This window comes from Varanus komodoensis, unplaced genomic scaffold, assembly GCF_004798865.1.
Source record: "Varanus komodoensis strain SLA01 unplaced genomic scaffold, ASM479886v1 scaffold12, whole genome shotgun sequence".
Classification (NCBI taxonomy): domain Eukaryota; kingdom Metazoa; phylum Chordata; class Lepidosauria; order Squamata; family Varanidae; genus Varanus; species Varanus komodoensis.
Window position 1 is genome coordinate 6,985,090 of NW_025335349.1, and position 26,999 is coordinate 7,012,088.

The 26,999-nt window shown below is 40.4% G+C and overlaps 1 protein-coding gene across 2 annotated transcripts in view; it reads right to left on the bottom strand.

The window, feature by feature from the left end:
* The window catches only part of ASRGL1 (asparaginase and isoaspartyl peptidase 1), a 39,287-nt gene extending 14,958 nt beyond the window's left edge, over window positions 1–24,329 (bottom strand). Inside the window, exons 1-3 of one of the 2 annotated variants that reach the window (XM_044422116.1) lie at window positions 24,307–24,329; window positions 18,920–19,122; window positions 8,094–8,236 (exon numbers count right to left, since the gene is read on the bottom strand). In XM_044422116.1, the coding sequence (XP_044278051.1) occupies window positions 8,094–8,236; window positions 18,920–19,106 (330 nt within the window). In that variant the 5' untranslated portion in view covers window positions 19,107–19,122; window positions 24,307–24,329. Of the gene's footprint in view, window positions 1–8,093; window positions 8,237–18,919; window positions 19,123–24,107; window positions 24,266–24,306 lie in introns of those variants that run through there. The other variant, XM_044422115.1, reaches the window with a different exon arrangement.
* Window positions 24,330–26,999: the final 2,670 nt, after the last annotated feature.

Sequence of the window (26,999 nt, forward strand, 5' to 3'; positions counted from 1 at the left end):
ATCTTTCTGAGGCAATAGAGAGGAGGAGATATTTCATCTCTTGAACTCTGAATAAAGAAGACATGTGAATCTCTAACAAAGGACAATGCAAATCAGCTGGTGCATTACACTCTCCAGAGCACATACTAAAGCCAGAAGACAATGTAAATAGTTTACTCTTTCGAGTCAGGACTGTTCCAACCCTTTAAAGAAGTGCATGAGCAAGTATGCACACACGCACGCACGCACACACAGAGAGAACACTAAACTTGCCTTGCACAACAGTGCCCTCTTCTGCCTTTGTAAAAAAAAAAAACAAACCCATAATAATTTTCACGTTTACTCAAAAATAATTCACAACACTAAGTGTATATCTGGTAATAGCTGAAGTAGTAGCAGTACCAATAATACAAGGATCACACATTGAACAATATTCAACATATTTTTGGGAAAGACAAACAAAACTAGGTACAACACTTTTATCTTGGTTCTATGACAACCTTTTTTTTAAATTAGGAAACTTGTTCAAGATGATTTTTGTCCCATTCTTTTTAATACTAAAATTGTATTGAAGTCTGTGCCTGTGTGTGCAGGAAATCTTTATTACAAAGGCAAATTATTGAAAATGCATTGGATAGGGACATTTTATATAATCTGCTCTCAGAAGATCCAAGAAGCAGTTTCCAGAGCATATTCCATACCTATAGGACAGTATCACAAAGGCGAAGGTAATTCACAGGCATATGATATAGGAACATGATATTCTTTTCTTCTGACAAGAAGAAAAGAATTTTGAAAGACCTCACAGAACTTTTAGAGAAGACAGCATGACTACATGAAATCTTTTTATTTACTTAACATACATTAACAAATAGTTTTTGCTAAGTATTTTTACTCAATACATGATAGTCTCCCATCCAGAGAGAGCTAATCATGTTTAAAGCCCATTGAAATGAATAGGACTTAAGCTTAGAACATTAACTTGTTACATTTATTTTAGCAGAATTTAACTACAACTAACATTTTCTGGACTGGTGCTTTAACAGAAGCTCATATGGCAAAAGCTAGAAAAATATAATACATGTGATGTTTGTGGTATGTATGTGTAACTAATTTCTTTAGTGGAAGGATGAAGAGGAAGCTGAAAGCAAGACTATTTTCAGGCATTTCATTCAGAAGGCTTCAAGAAGAGTCCCACTACATAAAATGTGAAATCCAGCTAATTTATTTGTTATTTAATAAATGTTTGATCCCACTCTTCAGCCAGAAAGGTCCTAGAGCAGACTACATATAGTCAATAAAACAAGACAATCCTTGCCTTCAGGCTTATAATCGAAAAGGCATAACACAAAAATTAAAAAGGGCAAAGAGTGCAGAGGAAAACAAGCAAATTCAGGCACCAATTCTTACACTTATAAAATAGTTTTTAATGATCAGCCTGAATGGAAACATTCAAGAGAGCAGAGGAGCCCAGTGAAGCTGGTCTTTCAGCAGAGCCGATGGAATTGTCCTCGTTCCCATCAGATTCTACCTAGTGAACTGACTGCTGAATGATGGCAGCTGGGGGAGGAATCCACTGGAACTTGTCCTTCAGCGGAGCACCGTGCCTGCTCAGAAGTAAGACTATACAGTTCAGTGGGGCTGCTCCCTTGTAACACCTAGCAGTTGGCATTGTGTTGCTTTTATGATGTGTACAGTGCTCTAACCGTCATGGTCACTTTTATTATTATAAAGTTCTCACTGTGTTAACATAGGGCATCATGTTGAAGCTTTTCCTGCACAGGCCCCACCAAAATGAATGGACGCTGGGCAAGGGTACTACTGGGTCCTTAGTTTGCAGTATAAGCAAAGCCTCAGCTACATCTCCATATATTTTGTGTACTGACAATATGCACTGTCATATTGATTTGAATCCCAATCCAGTAATTCAGAAAGCAGTCCAATTTGGCTTAGACCAATTCAGAAACTGTCAACTTTGATTCAGTTACCATACTTGAGTCAAGATTAGGAAAACCAAGGCCTTTCCTTTCATATTAACCAGTATTCAATTTTTTAAAAAGCTGTAATATTTTTCTCTTCGTCCAACTTGAATGATGTTTGCAGGTTCAGTAGCGCCATAAAAGGAGAAGTGATTCATTTCATTTTTCCCCCTCTGCTTTTTGGGGCAGTTTGTACAAAACCAGCAAATGTCACATAGGGGTCTGCAGGCAAGAAATCTGCTACATTTCAGATGGATAAGTGCAGGTATATTGAGGAATCTGGAGGAGGGGGATGGAATTGGACAGATGTTCATGATCTGGCTCCCCAGTTTCCTGTTCACCAGCACTGCCTCTCTGTGTGGTAAGTCAAGCCTGTTTGGAGACTGCAATCTCTAAGACAGGTCAAAATTTGCACACTTTTAAAAAACACTATGGAAATTTGTGCAAATTGCATGTTTTGCAGAACTTTACACAAATTGTCTAAGTCACCGTGTTTTCCATGTTTTGTACATGCTATTTTCCATTGCATATTGACCCAGTGCACTTTGCAAATCAGCTGATGTTATGGAAATCTTGCTAGTTCCACATGCTTCTTAGCTGCCAATTTCTACAAAATGTGTAAAACGCTATGATTTACTAATTTGCATAGATTTAATGCACAAACAGCACAACTGATGCAAATTTCTTTAGCATATTTTAAAATAATGCACAGAAAGCAGCTCATCATAGATGAGATCCTACAGAAACAGAAAAAGAAAAGAAAAAACAGGCTTGTCCTGCTTCTAACCATTGGACGGGAAGTGGGCAGGAGGCTGTGAAGCTGAAAGGAAGTTGACTTCCCAACTTCAGCACATTCCTGCATGGAAAACCAGTCTAAGACTTTTTCCTAGTGAAGGCTGGTGCTGTTGGAAGCCATCTCACAGTCTCATCCTTATCCTCCTTCAAAGCATACTGAGTGAAGTCCCCTGTTCAAGCATGCCTGAGGATTAGAAAGCAGAGCTCCCAGCCATTCCATTGCACTCCCTTTCTCCCTCAACAGCATACTAAAATATGCCATTTGGTTAAGTGACAGAGACATTACCCAACACTGCTGCTCCTCTTACACCACTAGCATAGTATTAGCACAAGATGAGTGACAAGTTTCCCAAGGAAACCCATAGTGCCAGCTTGTACTATTGGCGTAGTGCTAGAGGTTGCTCACACAAACAGAGTGCTAGATACTGCCCAGAATGTCTGTAATTCCAAGAACGAAATGGCACAAAGCCTCATTCCAGCCTGGTAGCGTCAGAAAGCACCCCACTTCAACACAGGAAGCATGAGAAACAGCTTCATCTGAACCTGATGCACATCCCTACTTTGTGCATCTAAGAGTAATCCTAGGCATGCCTGTACTGAGCTCAGTATGACTTACTTCCGGGAGAGAGCTATGGAGAAAATGAGTGAAAAGTTACACTGCAATAAACTAGTTGCTCTCTGTGAGATTCTAGAATGCTCATTTTGCTGCTAACAGGACTAGCCCAGCTACTCTTCTGGAATTCATTTTCAGGTACTTATTTCTTCATTCAGTGCAAATAACAAAAGCACACCACAGCAATCTCCGGATTTTGGTAGATCTCCAAAAGCAATCATTTAACATATCAGTCCATCTAAGGACTTATTCACTCACGAAAGGAAATAGCTTGCCTAGCTTAATGGAATGTATCTCAATGGACTGTTTAACAGGCTTGAATAGGTGCTGCTGGACAAAATCTGTAGAAAACTGTTCTAGCCAGTAGATGGAGCCAATCTGGTGCCAATCACAAACACCAAGTCTTGCTCTCAAAATATGCATTGATTCTGCTTGTTGAGAATGAAACTTTCAAAAGGACCAAAACATTTATCACAATGTCATGTCTTCTTTTTAAAATCACATTTTAAAATTTTATGAGCTATAGAGCTTAGGGAAACTTCTTAAGTTTATAAAGAAACTTTTACACATTAAATAAGTTACATTAGCAAACACATAAAAACTGGTAGCAATAGAATTTTGCAGTCTCTTTGTACCTAATAAAATACCCCCTCCCCCCCATAAATGGCATCCCTGGTCAGCTTTCTAACCACCCACACCCTTTGCCAAGATACTCCGTTCCCAGGCCAGCCCTACCATTAAGCAGAGTGATGCAGTCACTTCCGGCAACAGATGCTGAGTAGTGGTGTCAACATATTGGCAGAGAGTTGTGGGTCATATGTCCTGTCTCATGCCACCTAAGCTAGCCTGCTGCTTTCTGCAGTGATGGGGGATAATGTTCCGTTGCCAGTGTTGAGGAAGTGTGGAAATGTTACAACAGACCATTGATTCTCTTTCTGGCTTTGGGTAACTAAAGGCAGGAGGCAGAAATGCTGCACCTGTGTCCAAACAATACTGAAGTCCAACAAGGATAAGAAACCACCGTTGCTTTTTGTGATGTGTGAACCTGGCTGATAAATACCACTGAGGGGAAGATTATCTTTGCTGCCAACTCAGAAGCTTCATGTTACCAAATCATGAGGATCATACTCAAAGAAAAGCAGAAGTACAGATCCAAATATAACAGAAGATATATTTTCTGTTGAATTCATATGAATACAGGGAACTGATCTCTAGTGTGATAACATTCAATAGAAAGCATGCACACATTAAACTGAATATGCTTTTCAAAACTGGAATAGTTACCAGTTTAGTAAAAAGTTTGAAAGAGGGAAGGTTACCCATGCTAAAAGGCATTCTATATATTTCCTTTCTGCTAGCAGTAATCTTAACAAAAATTGAATGTTATCACAATAAAAAGCCAATTTCTACATTTGCTGAATCATCTGTTACACTGAGTTATTAGGATGTAACTTAAGCGCTTCCATCATGATCTGATCCCAAACATCTAGAACTACCACTTTAAAATGATTGCTGCCTTTTCTATTGAAGGAGTGGAGACATTGGTGGCCCAGCAGCCAAAGCCGGCACGGCCAATGGTCAGGGATGATGAGAGCTGTACAACTCCCCATCCTGGTATTAAAGGGTAAACTTACCCTCTTTTTCTGGCTCTGCTGCTGTATCATAATAGAATCTTGACATACAGATAGTTAGCAGAAGATGTTCCTGTCTGGCATGAAAAACTGCAATTACTATATTATTCTATGTTTGGCTTTTATAAAAAATGGAAGGCATGTGTCAGGTGGGGTGTGGAGGGGAGGCAAACTTGCTTGATCATGCAGCTCATTCACTTCAATAGCAGGGGCACCAAAAGACCTTCTGAGAAAGGCTGTTATTAACCAGGCTGGTTCATGCAAGAGAACCAGGTACCTGGGTCCCAAGATGTTGAATCTTTACAAGCTACTTCCCAGCACTCACCAGGTATATCCAGACCCAGATCTAGTGGTTGTGCTTTGAACTGCATGCAATTAGTTCAGAACACAGCCGTTTGTTATAGCAGATGCGTAGAGCTAACACCTGCCATCGGGAAGCCTCCTGGCATGCAATTTGTCAGTCCTCCCATTCTACTACCACAAGCAGGGGATTCAGTCTGCTGCATGGGTGGGTCAGCCCTAGGTGGGAAGGCTTAAGAACACTGTCAGCTCCTTTGACAAAAGGTGGGATAACACTGTAATAAATATATATATATGTACTTAAAAAGTGAACATATACTTTACATAAGCATTGATGGACAGGTCTGCAAAGCCTTGTTTGATGTCTTAAAAAGTTAGCTTGTGTGAATTAGCTTCTCTGTCTATTTCATTGTCAGCTTCTATTTCATTGAGGGCAGTGTGGTGTAGTGGCTGGATTTGGAACATCTGAGTTCTAGTCCTCACTTGACCACGAAGCTCACTGAGTGAGCACACTTGGGCCAGTCGTGGACTTTCAGCCTAGTCTTCTTCACAGGATTGTTGCAAGGAAGAGGAGGAAGATCTTTTAAGTTGCCTTATAATTCCTTGCATGAAAAAGCAGGGTATAGATATATCAAAGGAAATGTTTGATTTCAAAGGAAAACTATGAGCCACGTTCACATTCTTAAGCACATCCTTGATGGAAAATAAACATATGAGTGCTCTGCTAGGAGTCTCGATCAACCTGAAACTTAAAAGATGGCAAATAATGCTTGAACACCCTACCTCAAACTTTAATAACCTCAGATGTCTGGGGGCCGTTGAATACATTTCAGTAGGCAAGTCTTTGGCTTTTGATGGTATTTACTGAATGCTTGCCTAATCAGTTCATTTCAGTTTCATTTTCTCTTCACTCCCAAAGATCAGAGTTGCCTTTTTTGCAGCTGTTGACCAACTGGATCTGTCAAGGCAGAACTGGCCTAACCAGACTTTACTAAGCCAAAGGCACAAACAAATAAGCAAGCAAACAAAAACAAAGGAAAGGAAAAGGCTAGAGCCTCCCAATTGCTTTTAGGTTTCAAACAAGGCTCTTTTAAGTGCAGGAAGGAGGATTTTTAAAATTTGGTTCTTTTTGCCAACAAGAAAGAACTAGAAGATATTATGGACTTCAAATCTCCCTGGAAACCTAGTAATGAAATTTGAAGTGAAACCATGGTGTAACTTACCTCTTCAGCATTGCTAATTTGTATTGGTTTTTATTTAAAAGGGCACCTATAAATATGTATTTATTATATTTCTATCCTGTCTTTCTTCCATTAAGGAACGTGAGGTAGCTTACATAATCTACCTCCTCTTTCTCTCAGTCTCATGCTCACAACAACCCTGTGGGGTAGGTTAGGCTGAGAGTCAGTGACAGGCCCAGAGTCACCCAGTGAGCTTTGTGACCAAGTTGAGATTAGAGCCTGGATCTCCCAGAACCCAGCTGAGCACTCTAATCACTACACTGCACACTGCACTGGCTCTCACAAATACAAATACCACGGTATCTTCAAGGAATGCTGGAATTAAATAAGAAATGCAATTGTATATCTGAATAGGCATGTCATGTTTAAAAAAGGCTTTGAGGAAGGAAGTGTCATATACATTCACTGTGATCTGTCAAAACTGGTGTACTGTACTTGATCTACTCCATTGAGAAGTGGAGGCCACATAATCTGAAGGAGTAGCTGTTGAACTCATAGACTTGTATTAAGAAAGTGAAGTCAAAATGGTCACATGACCCTGTGTTAGGCAGCATGGGGCCCAGAAGATAATGCTAAAATTGACTTTGGGAGGCTGGGCTTTGTATCTAGCTTCGATAGATAGAATGACACCCTTAGTAAGTCATTGTCTTTCAATCCAGTCTCTCTTTTCTGATATTACAGACTAGAATTTTCTATAGCTGGAGTCAGACAAAAACAAACAAGGGCCAAATGCACAGGCATCCCAGAAGCACAGAAGGACTACTGGCAGCATCTACACAAAGGCAGTGTTTTTTGGAACTGGTGTCTCCACGTAAGCCAATCATATGAAGCCTGCTGTAACTCTAACCAGATAGAGGAAGGTTGAAAGAGGGTCAAGCTGAAAGTAGATCTCTAGATGTTTGGGACTTCAGCTGGCAGAAGCTGACATTGCCTATGGTCAGGAATACTGGCTGGGATATTGGGAGCTCTTCTTTCTGCCCTACCTTGTAAAGACATGCATACTGCCTATGATAATGCAAAGTCATTATTCTGAATAAGATGAGTCTTCTCTGGAGATAAAGGCTTCAAAAGCACTACAAAAACCTTCTTAACTGCAACAACAGTGAAATGAATGGGCATATGGCCATCCTTGCTTTGGACAGAAAATGTTATCTTCTCTAAGAGCAGTCACGATCTCTTGCTTTGGCTGGAAAAAGTTACAGAAACAGGATCTATATGCGCAACAGATTGAATGGACGGTATCACTTCAGGCTGAGTTCAGGGATACAATTTCTAATTCTCCCCCAAGGTAAAACAAAAGCCAAAACAACTTCCACAGGGAATGGGATACTACATCATAGAAAAAAGCCTACCCTTTTAGTGCTATGCTGGTTTTTTGCTTATGTGGCAGCGTTCTAAAATGTGAATCCCTACCTGAAGCCTGAAGCAGGGCAATCCAGTGCATCATTTCATTCTGCTACATGCATAGACCAGGCAAGGGACACAGAGATCAGGGTATGCAGGTCAAGGTGCAAAGGGAACAGAACAGAATGTGTTCAATGCACATTCAGCATACCTTTTCCATGACAAGACGTGCAAGCTTTATTGGGTTAGCTATACATTTCACAGCAGATACAGCTCCTGAGGCTAGATTTTTCCCATCCATGATAATGGCATCCATTTCCACTTCACCCGTCTCATTTAACACAGAGCCATGGCCTTAAAAATAAAGCAGTGAAGAAAAGCATTAATGTCCAACTATACAGCTGGCCAGTAGTATTTATAAAGTCTTTTTAAATCTATGTGTTGTAAGCATTCTTCAAGTTCCTAAAATCCTAAGGTCTTTTCAGAAATAGTTGTGCATGTAAGCGTGTTCATTTTTTATTCTGCAGAGTTTGGAATTATCTGATCTGTCACCAGTATGAGAAGCAAAGTATTACTTCAATAGGATGGAAGCAAAAGTAAGTGCATAAGCAACTGATTATGATGAAAAGCTGTACTTATATTCAAACCACAAAAACCTCACTTTTCACTCCCACTGCTATTTTGAATCTTTAAAAACACAACCTACAAATGCCAACTTTAGACTGTACAATCCTGTGGCCTACAAACATAATTCAAACAAGTTTCTAGCCCACAGTGAAATACTGTAGATTCTTAAATATGTACTTGACTAGACACTGCTACCTCAGGTTACAAAACCACAGTAATACTGATTTCATAGTCAGCCATCTACAGAGGATTCATTACTTACACAGGGCTGAAATGAGTAATATTACAACTCTCAGAGGAATGCAGACAGCTCTAATGAAGCCCCATAAATCAAAACCCTTTTAATCTCTTAATTTAAAAAAAACTTCCATAAATTCAAACTAAGTAATGGTGCAGTTATTTGGTAGCTTGAATATCTGGGAACAACCTAACAACCCAAATTATATTACCTCTCTCTTCTGGACAAATGGGGAACTAGTAATTCAAAACTAAAATTTATGAATATCAAACAAATACTATATCTATTCTGATTCAATCCTTCCAGGAGATTCCACACATTTCCAAAAGGGGAACCCCTAGTGCCAGCAATCAAAAATATGTTACCACTATTCCATCTTTTTCTCTTAACATATTTTTTCTGGTAAGAAAAGAGATGGAAGAATCAGTGGGAAAGCATGGAAGGGCTACACATTGAAGACAACATCATCTGAGCCCCCTGTAAATTTCCATTAATGTTGCAAGGCAATCACAGGATAAAAGCTGGAATTGTCCAAAGTGCTCTCAGAGTGGGTTGAAATTAGGGAAAACCAGTATTCTGGCTCACATGGAGGGCCTGCATTATTTATTTATTTATTTAAAATATTTCTATGCTGCCCCCATCGCAACAAAGCCTCAGGGCGGCTCACAAAAAATACAAAAAAACATACATAAACAATAACAATATAACAATTTAAAAGAAAAAAAAACATTAAAAACCCCCAGTGCATTCTTGGCTAATTTAAAATCCTAATAAATACAACAATTTAGCAATTAAAATAAGTTTTAAATAAAAAGGTCTTAGCCTGGCGCCGACAAACAAATAATGACGGCACCAGGCGGACCTCTCTGGGGAGCGCATTCCATAGATGGGGCGCCACCACAGAGAAAGCCCTCCTCCAGGTACTCACCCTCCTAATATCATTCACAGAGAGTTCCCAGAGAAGGGCATCCGTTGCTGATCTCAAGCGGCGGGAGGGCATATATGGGTGCAAGCGTTCCTTTAGATATCCAGGTCCCAAGCCATTTAGGGCTTTATAGGTCATAATCAACACCTTGAATTGGGCCCGGACTTCAATCGGAGCCAGTGGAGCTGACGGAGAACTGGGGTTATATGAGAACAACGCCCAGTCCCCGTCAGCAACCTGGCAGCTCTATTCTGCACCAATTGAAGTATCCGGACCGTCTTCAAGGGTAGCCTCACGTAGAGTGCGTTACAGAAATCTAATCAGGAAGTTACCAGCGCGTGTGTCACTGTCGCCAGGCAGTTGTTCTCCAGGAAGGGACGCAGCTGATGTATCAGCCAAAGCTGAAGGAAGGCGCTCCTCGCCACCGCTGTCACCTGAGCTTCTAGAGACAGCTCAGTGTCGAGGAGCACTCCTAAGCTGCGAACCCTGTCCCTCAGAGGGAGTGCAACCCCATTTAGACAAGGTCCAAGTCCCCCATCCCGAGGCCCAAGCCACCCACCAACAGGACCTCCGTCTTGTCTGGATTGAGCTTCAGTTTATTGGTCCTCATCCAGCACATTACCTCGGCCAGGCACCGGTTCAGCACAGCCACTGTCTCACCTGGATTGGTGGAAAATGAGAGGTAGAGCTGGGTATCATCAGCGTACTGATGATGCCGCAGCCCACACCTCCTGATGACCTCTCCCAGCGGTTTCACGTAGATGTTAAACAGCAAAGGGGACAAAATCGATCCCTGCGGAACTCCATGGCATAGCTGCCATGGCGCAGAGCCGTAGTCCCCCAGGACCACCTTCTGGAATCAGCTGTTGAGATAGGAGCGGAACCACCACCACGCGGTGCCTCCAACTCCCAATCCTGCTAGCCTATTCAGAAGGATACCATGGTCGATGGTATCGAAAGCCGCTGAGAGGTCCCGGAGAACTAACAGGGTCGCACTCCCCCTGTCTCTGTCCCTGCACAGGTCATCGTACAGGGTGACCAAGGCAGAGTCAGTGCCATACCTGGGTCTGAAGCCGGACTGAAATGAGTCCAGATAATCAGTTTCATCCAAGAGTGCTTGGAGTTGTCCCGCCACCACCCGCTCTAGCACCTTGCCCAGGAATGGGATGTTGGCCACCGGTCTATAATTGGCGGCCACCTCTGGATCCAGGGATGCCTTCTTTAGGACTGGCCGGACTACCGCCTCCTTTAAAGGGGCAGGTACCCGGCCGTCTCTTAAAGAGGCGTTGACCACCTCCAGGATCCAGGTCCCAATCCCGTCCTTGGCTTTCTTAAGTAGCCAAGATGGGCATGGGTCTGTGCATGGACACAGAGAGTGTTCTTCTTCAGACCACTGCCCTGCACAAATACAAGGAGCTGGAAATACAAGGAGAAGGGGAGGGGGATAAGTGTTCCTTTTCATGTGCTGATTTCACACAGATTAAGAACACCTAAACAGGACTTATGCTGCTTTAGGGTGACTGGGTGCAAATTAGAATAGTGCCTGCCCAAGACATTATAGTGTTCAAACACAAATTCTATATGGTGACACCTCATTAAAGAAATGAAAAAGAAAAAGAAAATGAAGTTAAAATTAAATAAAGGCATTTGTTGCCCTTTAATGGTGCCTAAAATCTGCTACTTGAGATAAGCACCTCATTTTGCTTTCTAGCTGGGATGAAAGTGCTTGTTTGACAGCACACCTTTACTGGAAGAAATTCCCCCCTCAAAATGGAAGCTCATCTGAGCTCTCTCAGGGCAATTATAAAGGGTAACATTCTTCTTGCCCCTATTTGGCAGCTGCTTGACCAGTTTAGCCATTTTTCACTCCCTGTATCATCTGCTAGTGTTCCAGCATCCTCCTGCTCTCCTGTCAACATTATATTCTGCCAGCCTTACAATAAAGCTGCTTCATCCTTTATGAAGATAAACATCATACGGTATGTTTCAAAACAGCAACTCCAATCAGGTTCCTTTTTACACAGTTCATTTTGTCCTGTTCACCAAGAGCAGCTGAACTGAATGAGCCTGAACACATGTAGATGTGATTACAGAACTAGATACCATGTACACCAGGTATAGCTGAACTTGAACAAGCTGGCTGCTCAGCAATCACAACCACAGGTCCATGGACTTGCAATTTCTTCTCAAACATCCACATCACCGGATGAGTGAAGCATATTACTACCAAGCCACCAAAATACTGAATTATTGGAACAGAGGATGCATTCTTAAATACAGCTTTGCTAATTTTAGAATGAAAGATTCTGGAAAGAAAAAAGAAAGCTTTACAGAAATGCTACATTTTATATGCTTGCTAAATGTCAAAGTTGTCATCAACTGATGATAACTCAGATTATCTCAGAAAGGTTATCAGAGATTTGTGATGGTTTTAATAGCAGCTCTTCACAGTCAGTAATGTCTGTCCCCCTTTCCGACTGAGATCAAGGTGGGGAGTTGCTTTTGATTTGTGTGATGTGTTGCACCCCTGACCCATGGATTTAATTGTTCCAGCAGTGTTTATGAAACACGGTTGGCCCAATACTGGGGAAACACATCCTGCCAGCAAACACTATTGGCGTTGTCCTACCTCTTGTGCAACATACACAACAGCTTTGGAGCCAAAAAGAATAGTGCCCTTTGCTGCCCAGGCTGGAACAAGGTACCCACAGTGCCCCACAAGTCAAGGTGTGGTGTACTCCAGGCTAGCTATGTTATTTTGGCACCTGCAACAGAAAATCCCACAAATGCCTTTTGCCAGCAAAAACCCCATTAATAATACATTAAGGAGGACTTTCAAGATGGCGTCGGAACGACACGGACGTGATTAATGGAGCTTCTGTTATCACACCGGTATTGCTCGGTAGCGAGTCGTGGGAGACTCATCTAAGCCCTGTCGGGGCGAAGACAGATTGCCTGGCATCTTTTCTTCTGGTTGGTGTAGGACGGCAATCCTATATCTACTGGAAGAGACTCAGGCATTTCTCAATCGGGCAATACAGGGGGTTTTCTTAGCCCCTGCCAGTTCTCGACATCTGATGGATTAATTAGCTTACTTTAGCCAGATAAGCATCGGACAGCTGGTAAGCATTCTTATTTCTTATTTCTTTTCGCAATATTACCCGTGGAAAAGCTGTACTTGTTTATAATTGACTTAAAAGAAAGAGAAAGCCCTCTCAAAGTTTTTTAAGCAGCAACTGACATACCAGAGAATGTGAAGACTCTTATCTGAACTGAAGCCGAAGAGAAAGATTTTCCTTCTAATCTCTCTAAGGGCGAAGGCAAAGTGAATAATTGCTATGGAACTAAATCAAAGGATAGAAGATTAGAAGCTGAAGCGTACACTTTGGATGCCTGTTTGGACTTCTGCCAAGGCTAATTGGACACTAGCCAGGAAAGTTTGTTACGTGGTGTTTCCTCTCTACTGTGATGACTTTCTGGTGAGCATTTTTACTTTCTTTTACTTACTTTCTTTTTGCAATATTACCTGTGGAAAAATTATATCTGTTGATAACTGGCATAAAGAAGAAAGAAAAAGCCCCTAATTTGCCGGTGGCCATTTTTTTGGCCAGCTTCCAATCTTCCTGGGTCTGACAACATTTTTTCATTTTTAAATAGCCTTTTGCCTTTTAAATAGCCTTTTGCTACCACCCGGTGGCTATCAGAATTATTGCAAGCTACTTTCATTCTCTCCCCCTCCCTCTCCCCCTCCCCCCTCCTTTTTCTTTTGGTATATTGAAATTTCTTTGGTGAACAACTTCCATCATGAGGAAAACTCAGCCCTCTACAGCACCTTCCTCAGTGGGTCAGAGTCCAATTCATCAGCCTAAGACAGAAGATGTTGCAAAAAGCTTAATGGCGATACAGGCAGCTTTAACAACTTTGCAAGCATCTCAAGAGGTGATGTCAATACAACTGGAAAGCTTATCAAATGAGCAAAAAGAGTGACTTGACAAATTGGATAACTCTAATAGAGAGGTGACAACTCAATTATCTGATGTCCGACTTAAAGCAGAACAGAATACACAAAAAGTACAAGTATGTGAAAAATTGGAGACAGTAGATAAAGACATACATTTAATTAAGCAAACAAATAAGTCAACATGGGACTCAATGGCTACATTAGAGATGGAGAAGGCATCTTATTATCTAAGATTTCAGAATATACCTGAAGAGAAAAATGAGGACCTCCGAGAGATCATAACTGTCATGTTGGCGGAGCTTTTAGAAATCGAGAACAAAGTCATGGGTATGGGAATTGATCTTGTTTTTAGGGTCAACTCCTCTTATACCAGAAAAAATAAACTTCCAAGAGAAGTCCATGTCAAATTTGCTCTAAGGTCTATAAGAGATAATGTTTTGAAGGCCATACAGGAGAAGCCGTTAAAGAGAGATGATCATCAAGAGGTGATGGTCCTGAAACAAATTCCATGGAGGATTAGAGAGGGAAAAAAGAAATATCAATTCCTTACTACAAAATTGATCAAGAAAGAGATTATCTTTAAGTGGCTAACACCAGAAGGAATATTTTTACATGGAACTCTGTAAGATATAAATTGGATTCAATTCTTAAAGCACAAGAGTTCTATGAAAAATTTAGAGTTATGCTAGAAGAGGAGGATCCTGTCATCTCTAAAGAAGGAGAAAGAGGTGCCGAAGCAATGGAAATAACATCGTACCACTGAAGAAGGAGAAATACTGAAGGCTGATTCACAACAAGAAGTAAAGACTCTGGACTCAAAGGTGGGAAAAAAAGGTAGAACTGTAAAGGCAAAGTAAATAATTTTATTAAATATGGCTCTTAAAAAAGGAAGGGAAAATTGAATTGCTCTCCTTAAATGTTAATGGACTAAATGGACCATCTAAGAGAAGAAGGATTTTTGCTCAACTTCAAACATGGAAATTAGATATAATTTGTCTACAAGAAACACATATGAAGAAACAATATGTTACACTTCTGGAATGTTCAAATCTGGGAAAATTGTTTGTATCTTCTACATCGCAAAAGAAAAGAGGTTTAACACTGTATGTTAAAGAAAAATTGGACCCTAAATATATTCTTGCTGATGAGGACGGTAGGATCTTGATGGTAGAAATTACAATTAAACTTAAAAAGATGCTCTTAGTGGCAATATATGCACCAAATGACCATCAGGAAACTTTTTATCAAAAACTACGTATGTTACTTTTACAAGTGGACTATCAGTCTGTGTGTGTAATGGGCGATTTTAATGCAATTGTGAATAAGGGAATCAATTACAAGAGTGAAAGTAAGGGGAAAAAAGGGTAGGAGGATGCTTCCAAAGTCTTGTTCCAACTTGACTGAAGAATTCAGATTGACAGATGCCTGGAGGCACAAAAACCCATCTTCGGCCAACTATTCTTTTTACTCAGACAGACACAGGTCATGGTCTAGAATTGATATGGTTTGGATAACTCCAGACTTAATGTCATATGTGATAGAAGCTGAAATGAAGACAAATGTCTGGGTGGATCATAATCCTGTATTTATATCATTGAAAGGAGCTGCAAGGATGCCCAGATGGAGTCTAGATAAAGCGTTACTAAAAGATAAAAAATTTATAGAAGAGATAAGCAAAGAGATGCAAATATTCTTTCAAATAAACAAAGTGGAAGAAACTTCTTTACAGAATGTCTGGGATACAGCTAAAGCCTATGTCAGGGGACTGATAATAACCTACTCAGCAAAAATTAAAAAAAAAGAAAAAGCAAGAGCGAGCAACATTAGTAGAAGAATTGAGGATCCAACAAAAAGAAATCTTAAGGTCCACATGAATATTTTAAAGCACAAAGTGAATCTCTTGGATACAAATGAACTTACTAAGCAAATGAAATTGGCTATACAGAATTTTTTTGAAAATGCTAATAAACTGGGGAGATGGCTAGCATATAAAGTAAAAAAAAGAAAGAGAGAAGAGATTGATTTCACAACTGAAAGATGGAGAAGGACGACTACAGGTACAAAATACACAAATTAATACCGAAAGATATGGACTTAACACAGATTCAAAATTACAGACCCATATCATTATTAAATGTGGACTATAAAATGTTTGCCTCTATATTGGCAGAAAGGTTGAAGAAGTTTTTAATAGACTTTATTCATCCAGACCAAAATGGTTTTCTGCCTAAAAGACAAATGAAGAACAATCTGAGGACTATTTTGGATATTCTAGAATACTACGAGACACACATGGAAAAATCAATGGCTGTTTTTAGATGCCCAGAAAGCCTTTGATAATGTTAATTGGCAATTCATGATACACCAGATGGACCAAATGGAGTTTGGGGGAAAATTTATGAATGCGATATCAAGCATTTATCAAAGACAGTCGGCCAGGATTTTAATTAATGGAGAACTTACAAGGGCTATAGAGATACAAAAGAGTACAAAGCAGGGATGCCCGCTGTCACCCCTGCTGTTCATCCTGACTTTAGAGGTCTTGAATAGAAATATTAGGGATGACGAGGACATTAAAGGTACTAAAATTAGGGATGAAAAGTATAAATTGCAAGCATTCGCAGATGATTTGGTCTTTATAATAGAGGAACCTTTTGTAACAATCCCTAAACTTTTACAACGGATTGAAGAATATGGTGAGGTTACGGGGATGAGAATAAATAAGGAAAAAATGAAACTTTTAGTTAAAAATCTTATGCAAGATCAGAAAAAAAGACTCCAAGAACAAGTGGACTTGCAGATTGTCAAAAAGGTTAAATACTTGGGAATCTATCTTACAGCTAAATGCACAACTTTGAAAGAAGACAATTATGATAAATTATTGAAAGATATTAAAGGTGATCTGGAAAGATGGGCAAATTTACAACTGTCGTTGATGGGAAGAATTGCACTGGTTAAATGAATATAGTACCAAAACTTTTGTTTTTGTTCCAAATGATTCCTGTAAAAATTGATAAAAAAAATTTTGAGGATTTAAATTTTCAAATTTTGAGATTTATTTGGAGAAAAAAGAAAGCAAGGATTAAACTGAAAATGCTTCAGGAAACCAAAAAGAATGGGGGTTTTGGTTTACCAGACTGGATGTTGTACTATCAAGCTTCTATTTTAACTTGGCTAAAAGAATGGATAACCTTGTGAAATAAGAGAATTTTGTATCTTGAAGGACATGATTTGCAAATGGGTTGGCAGGCTTATATGTGGTATGAGAAGGTTAAGTCTCATGGGACTTTTAAAGTCACTTTATTAGAAGATCATTAATGTCAGTGTGGGAAAAATTAAAGTTAAAATTGTATAATAAGTTACCAAGATGGCTTTCACCTATGGAAGCTTTTTGTGTATCCAAATGTATTGAATTTTGAAGGGATCATAAGATATGATGATATTTTGGATTAGGATGGAGGCCTGAACCTAGATCGACAAATATAAGAACAGGGACTCAATATCTTGTGGTGGTATAAGGTGCAGATGCAATCAAGATATGCTAAAGATTATAAAATATGGGGGTTTTATAAAGACCTAGCAGCCTTTGATCAAGTGATGTTAAAATCTTAATAAAAATGTGCAAAAAAATACATTAAGGATGTGATCCTCGACATCTTTAGACAGAAAGCATTCTTACAAGTCCCAGCATTCTCCAGCCAGCAATGCTGAACTTGTAGGATTTGTTCTTTCTAACCATGCACAGGATTGTACCTTAAATGGTTAATAATTTGCTGCCATTTCATGACACCTCAAATCCTGAGATGGCCGCTTCACAACACCTACTTCTCCTTAGACTTGAGAGAGAGAGAGAGAGAGAGAGAGAGAGAGAGAGATTAAGGCATTTGTGTACTGCCTTTCATACAATTATATCAAATGGCAGTTCACTATAAGAAATTAGAATAAACTACAGCTGCATATTTAAAATACTACCCCAAAATCCACACAATTAAAAGCAGGAGCACTCCCTAAATTCACCATAGCTTTAAAATCAATTAAGTCAACAGAATGAATGACTCAGTTATAGTGTTCAAAATATAACTTCCTTTTCCTCCAAATCTTAATTAAAACAAAAACAAAAAAAACAGAAGGGATAAAAATGCTTTTGCCTGGAGCCAGACAACAACATAGTGGCAAAACAAAGAGAATTCTATAACCAGGGTATCACCACTGAAGAAGCCCTCCCGCTCTCGCTTGTGTACTGCCACAGCCATTTCATTATTTATATCATGTCATCACAGAGCATGCTGCTTTACAGAATGCAAGGGGACATGTCCTGCCCTGAGGAAGCTGCAGTCTAAAACTGGACACAGGGAAGGGGACAGGATGGGATGGGTAAACAGAAGAGCAATCTATGGTTCCTTCAGTTACTCATGTTTAGACCTAATTACAGACTGAATGGCAGCAAGAAAAAGGCACTCCAAGGGATGCAGCCAAAACGTAAAAGTAAAAGAAGCGCCCAAAGCTTAATAGAAAAGTGGCACCATGGAGGTGTTTATAGCAGGCGGTTCCAGGCATAGAGGCACAGTCTTCGTGGGGAAGAGTAGCCTTTAGGATGAGCAAATCACAAGCTGGGATGTAAGAGCAGAGAGACAAGGTCATGGAGGGTTTTGAATATAAGGAAAAGGAGTTTGTACTGGTTCTGACAGGAAGCACCAGCACAGATGGTATAAACCAGTTGTTTTAATTTCCAACTATGGCAAGGAGGCCTCCAATTTAAATAGTATTCATCGCTGTCCATTAATATTGCCATGTGATAGACAGTTTCTTCCCCCAGCACACATACAAAAGGATCTATTTACCTTTATGTAAGATACCTTAACTTTGTGTAAGTTATTCTTTTTTAGAGTTGCCATCTTTTTTTACAGGCACTGCTTTGGTGCCTTTCACAGAAGCCTGACTTGCAGGAAGTTAGGAGATGAACTGCTGCCTGACAAGGAAAAGAGGTGAGCATAAATTCACTTGCTAAATTCCTGCACAGTAGGCTACTATTAAACACACAACAGTATTACCAGTAAAAAGCTGGCTGCCATCTTCTAGTCTCCACACAGCCACTGAGCCAACTGGGTGACTTTGGGCCAAGCACAGACTCTCAGCCCAACTTACCTCACAGGGTTCTGGTTGTGAGGATAAGATTGAGAGGATCAGGAGAAATATGCAAGCCACCTTGAGTTCCTTGAAAGGAAAAATGCAGAATTTAAATATAACAAATAAGTAAGAATGATCTGGAAAGCTCAGACCAATTACCTGCATTAAAATGTGGATCATTTTCCATTATCCTCACAGCTTCTTCAACAGCATCTAAGGCACTCCCTCCTTGTTTAAGGATACTGTAACCTTTCAGTGCTGCTCTTTTGACACCTGATCGACTTCCTTCTTCCCTCTCCTTTAAAATTTTACCAGCTCCACCATGAACCACAATAGCCAGATTCATGTTGTTTGATGCTTCCCTGTCAAGAAGGACACAGTTATTTCTCACAATTGAGATTTCTTATAAATCAAATCAAGATGAAGCTGCTGCTTTCTCTTCCAGTGGAATCTTATAATTGACCAAAGAGAAGCCAGCCGTACTGAATTAAATGACACTTCCAGGTAAGTGGGTACAGAAAGCCTCTATTTCAAATTTCAGCAGCTGAAATCTGATGAGATATTGGCTAGCAGTCTTTCACAAAGGGATTGTATCTTTCATGGGACATCTCCTTTTCCTGAAAGTCCTGATCAAGTTGCTAACATGTTAACATTTTCAGAGAGCATTAGGAACTATTGCAGATGTTCTTACTGGCTAAAAGTTTAAAGTTCAGTTATTGAATTCAAGTGAACTTTTATTACTGATGAAACAAATAAAACACAAAATAATTTAGTAAGTGTAAGGTATAATAATAGCATATCATGTTTTTTGAATTATCACAGTTCATGTTCACATAAATACTTTTTCTCAGATCAGTTTTTTTATTTATTATGGTTGGCATCCAAATGATAGTATATTAACTCGCTGGGCTGAAGCCAGTGGGGCACTTCTGCCCTGCTAACCACATTGCACAAGCAACCCCTCGCCCAATGGCAATTTAGCATTCTGGGGGCAACCCAGCATAAGTTGAAACACTCGTTTCTGGAAGGAGGCAGCTCCTTCCAAAGAGAGCTTTCCCAACCTGCTTCTTTCCAATAAATAATGTTTCTGTTAGGCTTAGGGCTTCCCATAGGAAGAACTAAATCTCCTTTGCATAAGCAGTGTGCCCCTCTTTCACAATGGAACTGGTGGGAAGAATCAGTGAAGGTGTAAGTGATCTGTTAAATAGTGCCCTGCGACTTTTAATGAGTTAAATCTTTAAATGTACCTGTGTAAATTTACCACGCCAAGGAGTACTGCTTTTATGTCATGGGCTACCACAGGGTTCAATTCTATTCCACATATTTTTCAACACCTACATGAACTGCTGGAAGAGGTCATCAGGAGGCTTGGTCTAAAGTGTCATCAGTATGCTGATGGCACTCAGCTCTGCCTCTTGTTTCCATCTGACCCAGGTCTGGTGGTCTCTATCCTTAATCAGTGCCTGGACTCAGTAATGGGTTGGATGAGTGCCAGTAAGCTCAAGCTCAACCCTGACAAGGCAGAAGTACTGTTGGTGAGTAAACCCACATTTCAACTAGGAGATCATAAACCTGTCCTGCACAGGGTTGCTCTCTCCCTAAAGGACAAGGTTCATAGTTTGGGGGTGTTCCTAGACCCTAAGTTCTCCCTGGTTGCCCAGGTGGACTCAGTTGCCAGGAACACTTTTTATCAGCTTTGGCTGATTTACCAACTATGCTTCCTACTTGGATGAGGGTAGTCTTGCCAGAGTCATTCATGCCCTGGTATTCCCCAGACTGGACTACTGCAACACACTATATGTGGGGCTTCCCTTGAAGATGGTCCAGACTCTTCAAATGATCCAGAGCAGGGCAGTGCATCTGTTGATGAGGGCCGGTTCTTATGAACATATTGCACCTGTCCTTCATTGGCTGCCTGTTCTTGTCTGAGCTGAATTCAAGGTTTTAGCTATCACATACAAGGCCCTAAAAGACACATACAGTATCTTAGGGAGCGCCTTACTCCATGTATTCCTGCCCAATGTTTAAGATCTTCAACTGGGGCCCTCCTACAAGTTCCTCTCTCTAAGGAGATTCAGGGGGAGGCTGCAAGGCGAAAAGCTTTTTCTGTGGTGGCACCCCAATTATAGACACTCTACTGCAGGAGATTTGCTAGGCACCTACCTTACTGAGTTTCATACGCCTTGCAAAAACTTTCCTTTCCTGGCACATCTTTGGCACAATCTAGACTAGTTACTGTATATCAGTGCACAGTTTTAATTATATTAATGTATGTTTTATTTTTAATTTAATAATTTTATTGTGACTTAATTTTATTTGTTTGTTATGAGATTTTAATTGTATTATTGTTAATTGTTGATTTTATAGTGTAATGATCGTCCAGAGAGTTTGTTGCTAATAGGCAGCTGTATACAAATTTAATAAATGAATGAATGAATGAATGAATGAAAAATGAGTTTTCAAGGAGAACAACAGAATGTTATCATTATTTCTTGATTACCAAATATAGCTGGTTTGCCAGCCATTACTAGATGAAAGCATGGCCCTCTGTAGCCCCCAATGGAGGGGTCTGTCCACTCCATTCCTTGGGGAGACCCACAGCAGGGACCATGTGCATAACCGTCCCTCAGTTTACCTCACTTCAAACTGCATTAGCCACAAAGTTATCTGTTGGTTAGGGAAATCTGCCCCTATAACTGAAAACATTGCTGCAATGTTTTATCATTTAATTAATTAATTAATGGGTTTTTTAAAATATCAAATAACTCAGAGGCGCACAAACATAGGGTCCCCTAGGTTTCATTGTCTTGGTACTGGCAGACAGACATACAGACACATATCCTTTATTAATATTATTGCTGAGGTCCATGCATGTAGCAGACACCCATCTTAGAAAACTAATTCCCTCTGTGTCTGTATAAAAGGGAAGGGAGATCCCTCTTCTAAAATGTTGTTTTTCTTACACAGTTCTTGCAACAGCTTGTAATAATCAACTTATGTTACCACTGATTGACAGAGCACATGTCTTCCATACAGATGGTCCCAAGTTCAATCTCTGGCATCTTCAGGACAGGCTAGAGAAAAACCTTGGAGAGTCCCTGCCAATCAGTGTCAACAATATTGGGCTAGATGGGCCAAGGGTCTAACTCCATATGAGGCAGCTTCCTATCTTAAAACCAAAGCAAAACACTGCATCTGAGTTAATGGAAGATAAAGCTATTAATGGCTGCCAGTCATTACGAATGTATTATGCTCAGTATCCAAGACAGAAGTCCTCTGAATACCAGTGGCTGGGAAACACAAGTGGGAGGGTGGTGTCACTGACACAGCCTGTTTGCGGGCTTCCCACAGAAATCCGCAGCAACAGAATATTGGACTAGATAATCCTTTGGCTTGATTCAGCACAGATGTTCTTAAGTTCATAGCTGATCAATTAGTTTTTAATCAATATCGGATCAACAGTTCAATAATCTATATCCTAATTATTATTTCCACAGAAAATGTGAAGGAAAGATAAGGATTCCCCAAACACTCAGGGATACACACCCTGAGAAGCCATGATCTCCGACTGTTCTCTTCAGACACTGCATTTGGAGAAAAGCATTGTTTCTTCATACTTCATGTGTTTACTGTGTCAAACACCCACAGACAATCAGTGTATCTGGGTAGGGCTAAAGTGTGAAGCAGTCTGCACTGGATATGCATTCACAGTCTACGAATAAGCATTCATAAGCCCGTGTGTGCTTACTAAACTCGTACAGCATTAGCAACACCATGTTACCTCTGCAAAACTACAATACTTGGTGAAAAGAGTGAAAATGTATTTAAATTTCTAGGGTACAAACCAGGACACACTTTTTCCTGAACCAGAAGGCTGGTTTCTAAAGGAAGATTTTAATCACTGCAATTCATCCTGTCAGTCACTCCTGGGTTGAAAACTGTAACAGAATATTTTTACAAAAGCTTTTACAGGAGAGCTAGGCATGAACACAAAGGGAGTGCAGTGAAGACTGACTCACAGATAGAAGTCCTTCCTATGCCAAATTGTGCCACAAGATAGAGATTCAGGCTGAAAATTATAATGAAGAAAGTAGCTCATTTCAACTGAAACTTTCTTTGATAGAGAGGCAGGATATCATTTGTTTTAAAAAGAATTCACCTTTGAAACAACTGATTCACCAGAAAAAAATATCTAGGTATCTATGAAATATCTCCCACCATATGATGCTGAAGATTACATTATTCTGATCATTAAGAAATATTTTATTGGAACAAGGATTCGAAATGCCTTATATTGGTCCATTGAATGCAGCATTGTCTCTGCAAGGACTGGCAGCAGCTGTCCAAGGTTTCAAGAGAGAGATTTTCCCAGCCATACCTACACAGAGATACTGGGACAGAACCTGGGAAACTCCTGCATGCAATGCAGGTGCTGAACCACTGAGTCCCATCCCTTCCCTACAGTTCATTGAATGCCCAGTATGTTCCATGCCAAGGCAAATAGACCAAATTTCTAAGAAAACAAGATTATTTAGTGGAGCTGTGCCAATATGAGTGGATTTCATGCTGCAGCCAACTCTATTGCATTATTACAAATAATCACTGAAAACTCATCAAAAATGAGGCACATACAAAATGTTTCAGAGTATGCATATAGGCATATATGGTAGTTGTGGTTGACTTCTTGACCTCATAATCCACCTATAAAACTTGTAGTGCAAAAAGAATTGTAGCAGTTATTTCAAACTCACATTGCTGAGGACCTTTACAGTGCAATCTTATGTATGTCTACTCAGAAATAAGTCTAACAGGGACTTACTCGCGGGTAAGGTTGGATAGGGTTGAGGCTTTAAGCAACAAAATCAGGTTCGTTCTCTCCTCCTGCTCCCTGCAGAGCACCTCGCAAGAGCGGAAGGGCTATCACAAGACCGAGTGCATTATCTGGACCCTAAGCTTTAACCGTGACTCGATGTCACAAACAGAACACCAGAGAAATATAGGCCCGAGATAGCAGGACGGCAAACCATGGATAGCAGGACCTCCATGACGCGGCTGAGCGGCCCCAGTATTTACTCCCCACCCAATTACTCCCAAGCCTTTTGCTAGGCATCTGTGACGTCTCCCTTATTGACACGATCGCCTCATTCTGTGCGACAAAGGGTTAATTCTTGCATGGGGACGTATGAACTTCCCGCGAACGAAAATGTTTAATAAGCCAGCGATCGCCCGCCGAAGCAGCCGCCGCAGGAGGGAAAAGTGTCTGCTATGCATGCCATGCCTTTGCCCGTCAATTCATTTTCTCTCAGGCTTGTTGCAAGTTGCATTCTTACAGAGCGGATTTACTCACATGTGGTTGCTTTCCCCGACTGCCTTCAAACCCCTACGGAAGAACTTGACAGATTTAATTTTTTAAAAAAAGGAGAACACAGCCGAAGTCAAGAAAAGCTACGAAGTGCTGGCTCGTCTTACCAGGAAATATGTTTTTAAGAGCTAGGGGGAGGAGTGGTCACACTATAGGGCGGATAACAAACTCCCTGATTCTGTACCTTTGCCCTTAGAAAAGAAAGCTGCCGTCGTCTTTTGAGGCAAAGCTGCCCTCAGCTAGAATGGCAGCCGCTTCCTTCAGGTCGGCTCGGAAAGCGTCCGCCCATCGCTAAAATGGCTAGCTTATCCCATTGATTCAGTCTAGCTGAAGCAAAAACGATTACCCGTCGTAAAGATGGCTGATACGTATTACAACTGCATGGAAGGGAGGTGTTTATTTCTCTAGCTGGTGTTTTCCCTTCCTCTTTAATAGAGAATGCTGAAACAACAGGAGGCAAAGGTAGTTCAGAGTTGATTGTATCTTAGTAAAGGGTTGGCAAATCCTTCACTGAAGGGGAAAAACAACTAAAATAGCCTAGGAGAAATAACATGTTCGCAAATCTCAGAGATTTTAACAAGTAGACGTCCTCAAACCTGATCAGCTCTCTCTCTTGACTCAAGTTCTGGAGACTTTCTGACCCTTACCCTCGTCAAAACTTAACACCATATTTTGAATTGATTTTGCTGCAACTTTGTTTTCTTATTTCTGCTCTTGTTTCGTAGGTGTTAGCTGATTTAATTTGAAGTAACAGGAATGCCAGGCTTCAGTGCATTGGAAGGTTCCGATTCTAGGTATCCTAAGGGCTACTAAAGTTCCAGTTCTAGGTACCCATACCAGGGAGTAAGTGTCTGTGAATACAGAGTTAAGCATTCATAGGATGCAGAATATTTCTAAATGATCTCATTAGCCCACCTCAACCCTTCATTGAACTGTGATTGGTTCAGGGCAAGGGTTTCCATGCCAGGCAGTGCAAATTTGAGCACTGATAAAATAAATGTATTATTACCTTGGCATGTAAAGAACTAATCTAATACCATAGGTACACATACAACACACACTCCTATGTTTCACATTTTGGAGTAAATTCCTAACCCTGTCTCATCTTTTATATGGGACGGTACTGCCACTGCCCCACCCCCCACCTAGCTTTGACCCTCTAGAACATGTCTAATCAAGGTTCTTAAGAACTATATTTCAAGTGTCCAGCTGTGTCTCCAATGTGAGTTTGCGCTTAGATTCTGGCTTGGTAAAATTCAAGGCCAGGGTTTCTTTAACCTCTATCAATTTTTGGCTCCAGCTAAATTACAATCCACAGGGTCTAACATCTTTAATCCTCCAAGATAATTTTGAATCTTCCTGGCTTAAGACAGTTAAGCTGAGGAATCTGAGGATCTCCCCAGAAGCTGTTCTGGCAACGGGTCTGGATCAGGTGAAAGTGAGGCAGAGGCGGTTAGATATCAAATGACAAGAGGATATCAGCAGAATGTTAGAATATTAGGTAAGCTGTGGCACCAGCTGCCTATCTCTCCTTATTAGAGCTCTGGAGCATAGGAGGGCTTTCCTTCTGGACAGTTGAGGAGCACTTCCTTTGACTATTGTTGAAGGCTGCTATAGAAGGACACCATGTCAGAAAGGCTTTGCCCCTGTGGTTCAGGAGAAGTGGAAACAACAGAGCACATCACGTCTTACTGCTCATTTTACCAAGAAGTACATGGTAAATTTATTCTCTTCCTGATTATATACCAGCCAGTCAGATGAAGAGTTGGCCAAGATTTTTCCTATGGAAACTAATGCACAGATCACAGCTCAGAGAATGAATTTTTTGGCAACTGTTTGTAAAATCTGACAGGATATTGTTCGTAATGAGTATAAAAAATTTAATACCTTTTTAAATACAATGTATATCATCCTCTGTTTAGATTCTGGATTTTAAATCTAATTGTACAGTAATAGGAATTTTGATACTGTTTCTGTGATTATGCTGGTCATTGACTGGATTGATTGATTGGAGTAAATCCCACTTAATTCACCACTGTGTCTGTGTGTAGAGTGGTATTTTTAATGTCATTGCCAGAATAGTTTTGCAATGTTTCTGTGCTGACTTTTTCTTGTCTTCATGTGGCGTTTTTCAAAGACTACAGAAAAGATAAAAAGAACATAAGAGCCATGCTAGATCAGATTAAAATTCCATCTAGTCTAACATTCTTTTCCCAGAGTGGCTGATCTGATGTCAGTGGGAAGCCTCCTGTTCATGTCACCCTGCAGATGTTATTGAGAGGCATACTTTCTCTGATTTTGAAGGTAATAGACACCCTTCATAACCATGGATAGATAGTCTTAACCTCCATGAGCCTAATTTTATCCAATCCGGTTTTAAGGTTGTCCAAATTGATAGGCATCCCTATATCTTGTGGTAGCAAATTCCAACTATGCACTCTCTGTTTTATTTTTCCTGAATCTCCCACCATTCAACCTCAAACTCTAATTTCTAGTATTACAAGAAAGTCTATCCATTTTCTCCACAGAGTCCATAATTTTTTACACACCTATCATGCTTCCTACCACTTCACACCACCATTTTAAAGCTAAAACATCCCAAATGTTGTAACTTTTCCTCACAGAGGAATTACCCCAAGCCCTTTTCTACATCATTTCCAGCTGTAGAATATCCCTCTTGAGGGGTGGTAACCAGAGCTGTACACAGGATTGTTATTCCTTCAGACTGTGGCTGTGCTGACACTCTAGAGCAGGCTGTACAGCAGTTTTCTTTTCCTGAAGACAAAAGATACAAGTAGCACAATCCAGAAAAATACATTCCAATGAGTTCAGTAGAGCTTATTCCCTAGTAATTGCAGTCTTAGAGTTTATTTCCAG